Below are 12965 nucleotides of genomic sequence, written 5' to 3'. Positions count from 1 at the left end.
ACTGCTTTCAACCGCTCACCTGTGAGCCCCGGCTCTTCGCTGGTGGTTCTTTTTTTAAATTATCATCGTCAAGAATAACTGGTATTTGTCGAGGCCTTACTAAGGGCCAAGCACCGGAGTCGACACAGGATCATCGGGTCCGTCGCGCGGCTCACGGTCTAAGCATCATCATCATCATCAATCGTATTTATTGAGCGCTTACTATGTGCAGAGCACTGTACTAAGCGCTTGGGAAGTACAAATTGGCAACATATAGAGACAGTCCCTACCCAACAGTGGGCTCACAGTCTAAAAGGGGGAGACAGAGAACAAAACCCAACATACTAACAAAATAAAATAAATAGAATAGATATGTACAAGTAGAATAAATAAATAAATAGAGTAATAGATATGTACAAACACATATACATATATACAGGTGCTGTGGGGAAGGGAAGGAGGTAAGATGGGGGGGATGGAGAGGGGGACGAGGGGGAGAGGAAGGAAGCAGGAGGTAGTGGGATTTAATTCCCATTTTACACAGGAGGAAACTGAGGCCCAGAGAAGGGACCCTGCCCAAGGTCACGCGGCAGATGAGCGGGAGAGCCGGGAATTAAAAACCACCTCAGACAGACGCGATAAAGAAAAACGTAAACAGGAGCCATTTGGCTTGAATCATCGTGGTATTGGTTAAGCGCTGATTCGACGCTAAGCGTTGTCCTAAGTACAAAATCATCAGGTCCCGCGTGGGGCTCACAGTCTATGGAAGGAGTAGGATTTTAATTCCCATTTTGCCGATGAGGAAGACAAGGCACAGAAGAGTTCATCTGGCTACATTACAGAAAAACGTAAACAGAGGCACTTTGGCAGGTATCTTTGTGATATACGTTCGTTCACTCATTCAGTCGTATTTACTGAGCGCTTACTGTGTGCAGAGCACTGTAGTAAGCGCTTGCAAGTACAAATCGGCAACAGACAGAGACAATCCCTGCCCCACAGCGGGCTCACAATCTAGAAGGGGGAGATAGACAGCAAAACAAAACAAAACAATAGCCAGTAAGCGCCGATATACTCCAAGCACGGTACTGAGTGCCGGAAGAGCTACGAGATAATCGGGTTAGTTTCAGTCCCTGTCCCACATAGGGCTCACGGCTAAGTACATGGAACCTTCATTTTACGGAATGGAGACCAGAGGTCAGAGATTCACATCATCAACAGGGCAATACTGGCTGTACAAATGTCCCTGCCCTTCTAAGTGGACCGGTCTCATTTCTTGACCGCCAACTCAACTACAGATAGGCCGTATGAGATTAAAACCGTCCCCGTCCACCGAGGTCTCTGCTTCAGGGTGGAGAACAAAGGACTCTAAAATGGGGAGAAAAATAGCCCTTTCTCATTCTCTTTATCTTGCACGGCTACTTCCTTCTTCTGGTCCGGCTGGCCAAAGGAACGGTTCCCCGGATCTTTCCCGAGAGTGAAAATGGGATTTCTCTGAGGCCACGGCCAGGGGCGTGAAAAGCCTCCACTGACCGATGAATAGGGGTCTTTATGGAGCGCATACTGTGTGCAGGACACTGTACTAAGCGCTTGGGAGAGTACCGTACAACAGAGGTGGTAGAACTACTCCCTAACATTAATGCAAGTTGGGGATCTGTTGGCCTTTCAAGGGGAGATCGGGACCCACTAACATCATCTTCAAAATCTTCTGGGGACAGAAGATTGGGAGCAGGTGAGGTCCCTGGGGACACTGGATGAGATGCTTGGGAGCAAATGAGGAGCTGCCAAACTACCAGAACCCCATCACGGGTTCACGAAAGAGAGATGGGATTGGTATTTCTCTTCCCTCTTTGAAATCCTTTACCCCCCACAAAAAATCCAAACCCAAACTCCCCTTTCCCACATTCCTTAAAAATAGGTCCCTCAAAAAAGAACTGCTTAGAAGGTCAAGGAACGGATGCTATGTTTCTACACCTAGCAGCTCACTGAGGAGAAGCTGATGACCTTCCTTGATCGGCTGAGGTAAAGGACAGAGCCAGCACGGAAAACGGAAACACCCAGATAATCCAATTAATGAGATTAATCCGAGGTCCAATCACTAAAAGATCCGTAACTATCGGGGGAACTCGGGAATTTCATCCCAGAGTCGACTTTCCTTTGCAAAAACATCCCATGAGATCAGATTTATCCAAAAGACACGATCTCTTCTGGAATTAGGCCCCGCGGCTGAGTTCTTTCTAGCCAAATCATAAGCGCATGAGCGACCAAATTCCAGGAGGAGGCTTTCGAATCCTTCAAGCCGCGGCTAATACCTTCGCCTCGTGCTCGTCGAGTATGAACGGCGACTGGAGCTCTTTATCCTTCAGGTACGTCGCCAAGCCCTGAAAAACAACGGAAAAACTTGACAGCTTCCCAAGTGCTTTTCCAAGATCTGTCTCCAAACGGCTCTCGGGTCCGGGGTAGGAGAGGGGGTGGAAATAACTTGCGCCTTTCTTGGCTTTCGGCGGGGAATGGCTCTGGGAAGCGGTCTCAATCCGGGGCCGCCCTCTCTGTTTCTCACCAAGAAACAGCCCCGGAGTCGATCGGTGGTTTTTATTGAGCGCTTACTGCGTGCAGAGCACTGGGTTAAGAGCTCGGGAGGGTCCGATGCGACAGTTGGTAGACACGTTACTAGAAATAATAGAATAATAGAATTATGATAGACGTTGTTAGAAATAATTTGTAATATTTCATTCAAAGACACGTACCTAAGTGCTGTGGGACTGGGGGCGGGCTGAATATCAAATGCCCAAAGGCGTAGGTGAGGAAGAACGGCCAAGGAAAAGGACCTCTCGGAGGAGAGGTGACCCCAGAAGACTTGTCGAGGCCAAATTTTGAGCTTTTATCTGTGGGGAAGTGAGGGTGAACGGACAGGATTTGTGTCTACCAACTGTTGTTGTACTGGACTCTCCCAAGCGCTTAGTACGGTGCTCTGTCCCTAGCAAGGGCTCAATAAATACCACCGACCGTGTTCTTCCAGCGAAGGAGTTCAGATTGGTTTTGGGGGAGGAGGAGGCGACGTTAGAAAAGGCAGGTGTGGCCACTGAAAATGTGTTTGGGCCATCCCGAAGCGGGGGCTCGGCTATCTATAGTGTTTAGTTTCACCTCTCACTTCCCTTGCCCAATTTTGAGTCAGAGAAATGCTCAGAAGATGGAGGGGGAGAATGAGGAGGGACGAAGAGGAGACGGGGGGTGTCCAGTGTTCTGCACACAGTGAGCACTCAATAAACACCACTGATTATGTTTTGAATTCGATTTGTTAAGCGCTTACCATGTGCCAGGCACAGTACTAAGTAGTGGGGTAGATACGAGAAAGTGACTTCTAGACTGTGAGCCCACTGTTGGGACCATCTCCATATGTTGCCAACTTGTACTTCCCAAGCGAGGGAAGCAGCGTGGCTCAGTGGAAAGAGCCCGGGCTTTGGAGTCAGAGGTCAGGGGTTCGAATCCCGGCTCTGCCAATTGTCAGCTGTGTGACTTTGGGCAAGTCACTTAACTTCTCTGTGCCTCAGTTCCCTCATCTGTAAAATGGGGAGTAAGACTGTGACCCCCTGTGGGACAACCTGATTACCTTGTATCCCCCCAGCGCTTAGAACAGTGCTTTGCACATAGTAAGCGCTTAATAAATACCATTATTATTATTATTATTATTACAGTGCTCTGCACACAGTAAGCGCTCAATAAATATGATTGATTGATTGAGAAGATCAGGTTGGACACGGTCCACGCCCCACGAACGGCTCACAGTTTTAATCCCAATTTTTCAGATGAGGCAACTGTGGCACAGAGAAGTGACGTGACTTACCCGAAGTCACACGGCGGACAGGTGGTGGAGCCGGGATTAGAACTCGGGGCCTCTGACCCCCAGACCTGTGTTCTTTCCGCTGGGCCATGCGGCTTCTCTGATTGATGAATTAATAGCTGTGGTGTTTGTTAAGGGCTTACTACGTGCCAGGCACTGTACTGAGCGCTGGGGTACGTAATTGTGTTGGTTGATGGGAAAGGGAGGAGTGGATGGGGAGGAGAGAAGAAGGACATGAGGGGAGAAGAGAAAGCGGGCGTGAGGGTGGAAGAATAAGCAAAGGGGGCAAAAGACCCCTGAGAAGCAGCGTGGCTTAGTGGCAAGTGCCCGGGCTTGGGAGTCAGAGGTTGTGGGTTCTAATCCCGCCTCCGCCACTGATCAGCTGTGTGACTCTGGGCAAGTCACTTCACTTCTCTGTGCCTCAGTGCCGTCATCTGGAAAATAGGGATGAAGACTGGGATCCCCACGTGGGACAACCTGATTACCTCGTATCTACCCCAGCGCTTAGAACGGGGCTCAGCACGTAGTCGGCGCCTAACAAACGCCACCCCTTATTTATTATTACTACTGTTCTCCGTGCCTCAGCTCCCTCATCTGTAAAACGGGAATTAAGACCACGAGCCCCACGTGGGACACGGACTGTGTCCGACCTGATTAGTTTGTATCTACCTTAGGGCTCGGTACAGTTCCTGGCACATAACACATGCCAGAAAAAAAAAATAAAGACGAGAATAATGATCAAATTGGTTTCCTGGTCTCCGAACTCCAGAGAATCAGCCGCCTTTCCGGCGAGTTATCGGATCTAGTTATCTCCTAGACTGTGAGCCTGCTGTTGGGTAGGGACCGTCTCTATATGTTGCCAACTTGGACTTCCCAAGCGTGCTCTGCACACAGTAAGCGCTCAATAAATACGATTGATTGATCAAATGGCCTGGGCCCCAGATTAACTCTGGTTTTTCGGCTAAAAATCAGACCAGTTCTGCGGGTTTCTGGCAGGTGAAGCCCCCAGACCCCCCACCCGCCCCGGGTCACCAGCCGCTGATCCCGACCTCCGCCGGCCTGCCGGGCCAAAGAATGATCCGCAGCCCTCACCTCTCCAAAATAAGACACCAGCGGCGAAATCTCACAGATAGCGGGTGGTTCTTGGGCTCCCGGGATCCTAAGCGAGAAGATAAATTAGTAGCGTCACAGAGCATTGGTTTCTCATTCATTCGGTCGTATTTATTGAGCGCTTACTGTGTGCGGAGCACTGGACTAAGCACTTGGGAGAGGACAGTACTGACACATTCCCCGCCCACGAGCCTACAGTTTAGGGGCGGGGGAGACAGGCATTGATAGAAAGAAATAAATGACAGAAAGGGACGTTAAGCGGTGTGGGGCTGGGACGGGGGATGAATAAAGGTAGCGAGTCAGGGCGACGCAGAAGGGAGTGGGAGAGGAGGAAAGGGGGGCTTAGTCAGGGAAGGCCTCCTGGAGGAGATGGGCCTTCAACAAGGTGGGGGAGTGTAATTGTCTGGGGGATTTGAGGCGGGAAGGGCGTTCCAATCAATCAATCGTATTTATTGAGCGCTGTGTGCAGAGCACTGGACTAAGCGCTTGGGAAGTCCAAGTTGGCAACATCTAGAGACGGTCCCTACCCAACAGTGGGCTCACAGTCTAAAGGAGATGGGAAAGAGATGGGAAAGGAGGAGGAAAGGAGAAGGGAAGGAGAAGGGAAAGGAGGAGGGAAGGAGATGGGGGAGGCCTGAGGCAGGACGCGGGCCAGGGGTCGGGGGCGAGAGAGACAAGAGAGCTGGGAGAGAAATAAGCCCCCTTTTTCCTCTCCCCCTCCCCTTCCCCCCCAACCCTACCTTCTTCCCCTCCCCACAGCCCCTGTATATATGTTTGCACAGATTTATTACTCTATTTTACTTGTACCTATTTGCCATTCTATTTATTTTGTTAACGATGTGCGTTTTTAGACCGTGAGCCCACTGTTGGGTAGGGACTGTCTCTATATGTTGCCAACTTGTACTTCCCAAGCGCTTAGTACAGTGCTCTGCACACAATAAGCGCTCAATAAATACGATTGATTGATTTAGCTTTAATTCTATCTGTTCTGACGACTTGCCACCCGTCCTCATGTTTTGTTGTTTGTCCCCCCCCCCTCTTCTAGACTGTGAGCCTGTTGTTGGGTAGGGACCGCCTCTAGATGTTGCCAACTTGTACTTCCCAAGCGCTTAGTACAGTGCTCTGCACACAGTAAGCGCTCAATAAATACGATTGATTGATTTAGCTTTAATTCTATCTGTTCTGACGACTTGCCACCCGTCCTCATGTTTTGTTGTCTGGCCACCCCCCTTCTAGACTGTGAGCCCGCTGTTGGGTAGGGACCGTCTCTAGATGTTGCCAACTTGGACTTCCCAAGTGCTTAGGACAGTGCTCTGCACACAGTAAGCGCTCAATAAATACGACTGATTGATTTAGCTTTAATTCTATCTGTTCTGACGACTTGCCACCCGTCCTCATGTTTTGTTGTCTGTCCCCCCCGCCTTCTAGACTGTGAACCCGTTGTTGGGTAGGGACCGTCTCTAGATGTTCCCAACTTGGACTGCCCAAGTGTGCTCTGCACCCAGGAAGCGCTCACTAAATACGACTGAATGAATGCAAGAGAGGACAAGCAGCGTGCCTCAGCGGAAAGAGCCCGGGCTTGGGAGTCGGAGGCCACGGGTTCTAATCCCGGCTCCGCCACTTCATCATCATCAATCGTATTTAGTGAGCGCTTACCATGTGCAGAGCACTGTACTAAGCGCTTGGGAAGTACAAATTGGCAACATAGAGAGACAGTCCCTACCCAACAGTGGGCTCACAGCCACTTATCAGCTGTGTGACTCTGGGCGAGTCGCTTCACTTCTCCGAGCCTCAGTGACCTCGTCTGTAAAATGGGAATGAAGACTGTGAGCCCCCCGTGGGACAACCTGATCACCTCGTATCCCCCCCGGCGCTTAGGACAGTGCTTTGCACATAGTAAGCGCTTAACAGATGCCATCATTATTAACTCACGGGTCCTGGTCCGGTGAGACCCCGGAAGGGCTCCCCCGAGGGAAGCGGCCTCCGGCTTCCAGGGCCCAGCGGTAGTGCTGCCAGAGCAGGGCCCGGCGGGCGGTGGTCGGGCTGTCTTTGTCGGCCGTGTCGGCGTTTTTTAAGGGCGAGAACTCCTCTTCCCGGAGGACCTCGAAGGCCACGAAGTTCCTGAGGGGAGAAGGAACGGAGAGGTGAGGCGGCTCCTTCGGGGTCTGCCCTCAGGGTCCCGAGACGCTTGGGCTCCGTTGGCGGAGTGGCTTCCCCTTAAATCGGGCCTACGAAGCCCACAGCTCGTCCTCCAATCTTGTGGGCAGGGAATGCGTCTGTTTATAGGGCTGTCCTCTCCCAAGCGCTTAGCATCATCATCATCATCATCATCAATCATATTTATTGAGCACTTACTATGTGCAGAGCACTGGACTAAGCGCTTGGGAAGTCCAAATTGGCAACATATAGAGACAGTCCCTACCCAACAGTGGGCTCACAGTCTCAAAGGGGGAGACAGAGAACAAAACCAAACATACTAACAAAATAAATAGAATAGATATGTACAAGTAAAAGAAATCATCAATCGTCATCATCAATCGTATTTATTGAGCGCTTACTATGTGCAGAGCACTGGACTAAGCGCTTGGGAAGTCCAAATTGGCAACACATAGAGACAGTCCCTACCCAACAGTGGGCTCACAGTCTCAAAGGGGGAGACAGAGAACAAAACCAAACATACTAACAAAATAAAATAAATAGAATAGATATGTACAAGTAAAATAAATCATCAATCGTCATCATCAATCGTATTTATTGAGCGCTTACTATGTGCAGAGCACTGGACTAAGCGCTTGGGAAGTCCAAATTGGCAACATATAGAGACAGTCCCTACCCAACAGTGGGCTCACAGTCTAAAAGGGGGAGACAGAGAACAAAACCAAACATACTAACAAAATAAAATAAATAGATAGATATGTACAAGTAAAATAAATAAATAAAGAGTAATAAATATGTACAAACATATATCCATATATACAGGTGCTGTGGGGAAGGGAAGGAGGTGAGATGGGGGGATGGAGAAGGGGACGAGGGGGAGAGGAAGGAAGGGGCTCAGTGTGGGAAGGCCTCCTGGAGGAGGTGAGCTCTCAGTAGGGCCTTGAAGGGAGGAAGAGAGCGAGCTTGGCAAATGGGCAGAGGGACTGGGAGCATTCCAGGCCCGGGGGAGGACGTGGGCCGGGGGTCGATGGCGGGACGGGCGAGAACGAGGTACTTAACTTCTCTGAGCCTCAGTTACCCCATCTGTAAAAATGGGGATTAAGACTGTGAGCCCTACGTGGACAACTTGATCACACTGTATCCCCCCCAGCGCTTAGAACAGTGCTTTGCACGTAGTAAGCACTTAACAAATGCCATGATTATTATTATTATTATTAAAATTATTATTATTTTGCCGTTGAGGGAACTGAGACTCAGAAGTGAAGTGGCTTGCCCATGGTACCAGAGCAGACATGGCGGAGTCGCGATTAATAATAATAATAATAATGATGATGGCATTTACTAAGCGCTTACTATGTGCAAAGCACTGTTCTAAGCGCTGGGGAGGTTACAAGGTGATAGGGTTGTCCCATTAGGGGCTCACACTCTTAATCCCCATTTTACAGATGAGGTAACTGAGGCCCAGAGAAGTGAAGTGACTCGCCCAAAGTCACACAGCTGACAAGCGGAGGAGACGGGATTTGAACCCATGACCTCCGACTCCCAAGTCCGGGCTCTTCCCACAAGGCCAAGCCGCTTCTCAACTGAACCTCATCATCATCAACGGTATTTATTGAGCACTTACTACGTGCAGAACACTGTACTAAGCGTTTAGGAGAGGATGGTACAACAGAGTCGGTAGACACGTTCCTTGCCAGCAAAGGACCTGGGTTCTGATCCCGGCTCCGCCACCTCCCTGCTGTGTGGCCTTGGGCAAGTCACTTTGCTTCGCGGTGCCTCAGTTTCCTCATCTGCAAAATGGGGATGAAGACTGGGAGCCCCACGTGGGACAACCTGATCACCTTGCAACCTCCCAAGCGCTTCGAACAGTGCTTTTGCACATAGTAAGCGCTTAGTAAATGCCATCATTATTATTATTATTAATCGTGACTCCGCCATGGGACCTTGGGCAAGCCACTTCACTTTGGAGTCTCAGTTCCCTCAGCTGCAAAATAATAATAATTTTGGTATGTCATTCATTCACTCAGTTGTATTTATTGAGCACTTTTACTTAAACTGCGAACCTCATGTGGGGCAGGGACTGTGTCCAACCTGATTTAACTTCTATTTATCGCAGCGCTTACAACAGCGCTTGACACACGGTAAGCACTTAATAAATGCCGTAAAAAAATACCCCCCAAAACCCAACAAAGGTCAAAGGACCAAAGTAGCTATTTCTGAAGACTGTCTTGAAACCGTGATCGGCCTCAGTGCCCAGATGCAGAATGGGGGTGGGAAGGAGCGTAAAGAACACCTGTGTTTTCTTCATCATCATCATCATCAATCGTATTTATTGAGCGCTTACTGTGTGCAGAGCACTGTACTAAGCGCTTGGGAAGTACAAATTGGCAACATCTAGAGACAGTCCCTACCCAACAGTGGGCTCACAGTCTAAAAGGGGGAGACAGAGAACAAAACCAAACATACTAACAAAATAAATAGAATAGATATGTACAAATAAAATATTCTATTTGAAACCTATTTATAACTCCATAAGATATTGTTCGAGCCATTTTTTTCACCCCCCAGACTCTGGAAAACCTCTGCAGTCCGGCCTGGGAGTCAGAGGACCTGGGTTCTAATCCCCGTTGTGTGATGTACACAGCCCTATACTGAGCGCTGAGGAAGATAAAAGCCACTCGGGTTGAACTCAGTCCCTGTCTTACGTGGTAATAATAACAATTAACGATTATGGAATTTGTTAAATCATCATCGATCGTATTTATTGAGCGCTTACTGTGTGCAGAGCACTGTACTAAGCGCCTGGGAAGTACAAATTGGCAACATATAGAGACAGTCCCTACCCACCAGTGGGCTCACAGTCTAAAAATGCTTACTATGTGCCAAGCACTGTTCTAAGCGCTGGGGTAATCAGGTTGTCCCACGTGGGGCTCACAGTCTTCATCCTCATTCTACAGAGGAGGGAACTGAGGCACAGGGAAGTAATAATAATAATGATGGCCTTTATTAGGCGCTTACTATGTGCAAAGCACTGTTCTAAGCGCTGGGGAGGTTGCAAGGTGATCAGGTTGTCCCTCGGGGGGCTCACAGTCTTCATCCTCATTTTACAGATGAGGTCACTGAGGCTCAGAGAAGTGAAGTGACTTGCCCAAAGTCACACAGCTGACAATTGGCGGAGCCGGGATTTGAACCCATGACCTCGGACTCCAAAGCCCAGGCTGTCTCCACTAAGCCACGCTGCTTCTCAGTAGGGAGTGGGATTTAATCCCCATTTTACAGAGGAGGGAACTGAGGCACAGAAGCGAAGCGGCTTGCCCAAGGTCACCCAGCAGGCAAGCGGCCGAGCCGGGATTAGAACCTGGGTCCTCTGTCCTTTTTGTATGGTATTTGAAAAGCGCATACTACGGGCCAGGCACTGTCCTAAGCGCCGGGGTAGATGCAAGGTCATCAGGCTGTCCCACGTGGGGCTCACTGTCTTCATCCCCATTTTACAGATGAGGGAACCAAGGCACAGAGCTTAGAACGGTGCTTGGCACATAGTGAGCGCTTAATAAATACCATTATTATTATTATTATTTTTTTTGTGCTCCCTTACCCCATTGGGGGCAAAGATTCCAGGGCTGAGCCCCCTTTCCACCATCATCATCATCATCAATCGTATTTATTGAGCGCTTACCATGTGCAGAGCACTGTACTAAGCGCTTGGGAAGTACAAGTTGTCAACATCTAGAGACAGTCCCTACCCAACAGTGGGCTCACAGTCTAAAAGGGGGAGACGGAGAACAAAACCAAACATACTAACAAAATAAAATAAATAGAATAGATATGTACAAGCAAAATAAATAGAGTAATAAATCTGTACAAACATATATCCATATATCCAGGTGCTGTGGGGAAGGGAAGGAGGTAAGATGGGGAGGATGGAGAGGGAGACGAGGGGGAGAGGAAGGAAGGGGCTCAGGGAAGGAGGTAAGATGGGGAGGATGGAGAGGGGGATGAGGGGGAGAGGAAGGAAGGGGCTCAGTCTGGGAAGGCCACGGCTCGCCTTCCCCCTCCCGCCCTCCCAGGGGAGGGAAAGGGACACGGAAAAGGGAGAGCGAGGGAGTCACCGCTGCCACTAACTTGGCGAACTGGAACACGTCGAACACAAATTTCTCCATCTTTATCCCGTTGGGCTTGTCTGGCGTCACCAGGTTGCCCTCCTCATCCACGTACGGGACCTTCTTAACGGCTACGTGCGGCTGCAGCAAGGACTCAAATTCCCTGCGGGAGAGGGGAGGGAAGCCGACTGATTTATTTTATTGATTTACTCATTTCTTTATTTAATCAATCAATCAATCAATCATATTTATTGAGCGCTTACTGTGTGCAGAGCACCGTACTAAGCGCTTGGGAAGTACAAATTGGCAACATATAGAGACAGTCCCTACCCAACAGTGGGCTCACAGTCTAAAAGGGGGAGACGGAGGACAAAACCAAACATACTAACAAAATAAAATAGACTAGATCTGTACAAGTAAAATAAATAAATAGAGTAATAAATATGTACAAACATATATACATATATTTATGCATGTCAATGTCTCCTCCTCTAGACTCAGTTTGAAAGAGTGCGGGGCTGGCAACAGACTGTGAGCCCGCTGTTGGGTAGGGACCGTCTCTATATGTTGCCGACTTGTACTTCCCAAGCACTTAGTACAGTGCTCTGCACGCAGTAAGCGCTCAATAAATACGATTGATTGATTGATTGATTGTACATATCTATTCTATTTATTTTAGTTTGTTAGTCTGTTTGGTTTCGTTCTCTGTCTCCCCCTTCTAGACTGAGAGCCCACTGTTGGGTAGGGACCGTCTCTATATGTTGCCAACTTGGACTTCCCAAGCGCTTAGTACAGTGCTCTGCACACAGTAAGCGCTCAATAAATACGATTGATTGATTGATTGATGAATGAATGAACAGACCCTATCCCTGCCCTCAGTCATCTTACAGACTGCAAGCTCGTTGTGGGCAGGGAGTGCGTCCATTTGGTGGTACATTGTCCTCTCCCAAGCGCTTTGTACATGCTGCTTCTCGGTAGGGAGTAGGATTTAATCCCCATTTTACAGATGAGGAAACTGAGGCACCGAAGCGACTTGCCCAAGGTCACCCAGCAGGTGACCTTAGTACAGTGCCCACAGTAAGCGCTCAGTAAATACAACTGAATGAATGAATTATAATTATAATTATTAGAGAAGCAGCATGGCTCAGTGGAAAGAGCCCAGGCTTTGGAGTCAGAGGTCACGGGTTCGAATCCCGACTCCACCACATGTCTGCTGTGTGATCTTGGGCAAGTCACTTAACTTCTCTGGGTCTCAGTTCTCTCATCTGTAAAATGGGGATTAAGACTGTGAGCCCCACATGGGACAACCTGATCACCCTGTATCCTCCCCAGCGCTTAGAACAGTGCTTTGCACATAGTAAGTGCTTAACAAATGCCAATTATTATTATTATAACTCAATAAATACGATTCATTCATTTCATTCACTTCTCTGGGCCTCGGTTACCTCACCTGGAAAATGGGGATTAAGACTGTGAGCCTCAGGCGGGTCTTTATTTTATTTATTTGTATTGATGTCTGTCTCCCCGCTCTCTAGACCGTGAGCTCGTTGTGGGCAGGGATTGTCAGTGTTTATTGTTGTGTTGTACTTTCCCAAGCGCCTTCCGACTTTCCGACTTTGTACTTTCCGACTCCCAGGCTGGTGCTCTATTCACTAGCCATGCTGCTTCTCCAATAATAATTTTGGTATTTGTTAAGTGCTTACTATGTGCAAAGCACTGTTCTAAGCGCTGGGGAGGATACAAGGAGATCAGGCTGTCCCATGTGGGGCTCACAATCTCCA

The 12965-nt window shown here is 48.9% G+C and overlaps 1 protein-coding gene across 1 annotated transcript in view; it reads right to left on the bottom strand.

The window, feature by feature from the left end:
* Nucleotides 1-643: 643 nt before the first annotated feature.
* The window catches only part of UAP1L1 (UDP-N-acetylglucosamine pyrophosphorylase 1 like 1), a 37382-nt gene continuing 25060 nt past the window's right edge, over nucleotides 644-12965 (bottom strand). The window contains exons 6-9 of the mRNA XM_038768021.1: nucleotides 11207-11347; nucleotides 6860-7048; nucleotides 4910-4976; nucleotides 644-2357 (exon numbers count right to left, since the gene is read on the bottom strand). Of these exons, the coding sequence (XP_038623949.1) occupies nucleotides 2271-2357; nucleotides 4910-4976; nucleotides 6860-7048; nucleotides 11207-11347 (484 nt within the window). The 3' untranslated portion in view covers nucleotides 644-2270. The remainder of the gene's footprint in view (nucleotides 2358-4909; nucleotides 4977-6859; nucleotides 7049-11206; nucleotides 11348-12965) is intronic.

Source organism: Tachyglossus aculeatus, chromosome 27 (assembly GCF_015852505.1).
Source record: "Tachyglossus aculeatus isolate mTacAcu1 chromosome 27, mTacAcu1.pri, whole genome shotgun sequence".
Taxonomy (NCBI): Eukaryota; Metazoa; Chordata; class Mammalia; order Monotremata; family Tachyglossidae; genus Tachyglossus; species Tachyglossus aculeatus.
Note: the sequence above shows the minus strand (reverse complement) of the source record. Positions and strands in the feature narration are given on the sequence as shown.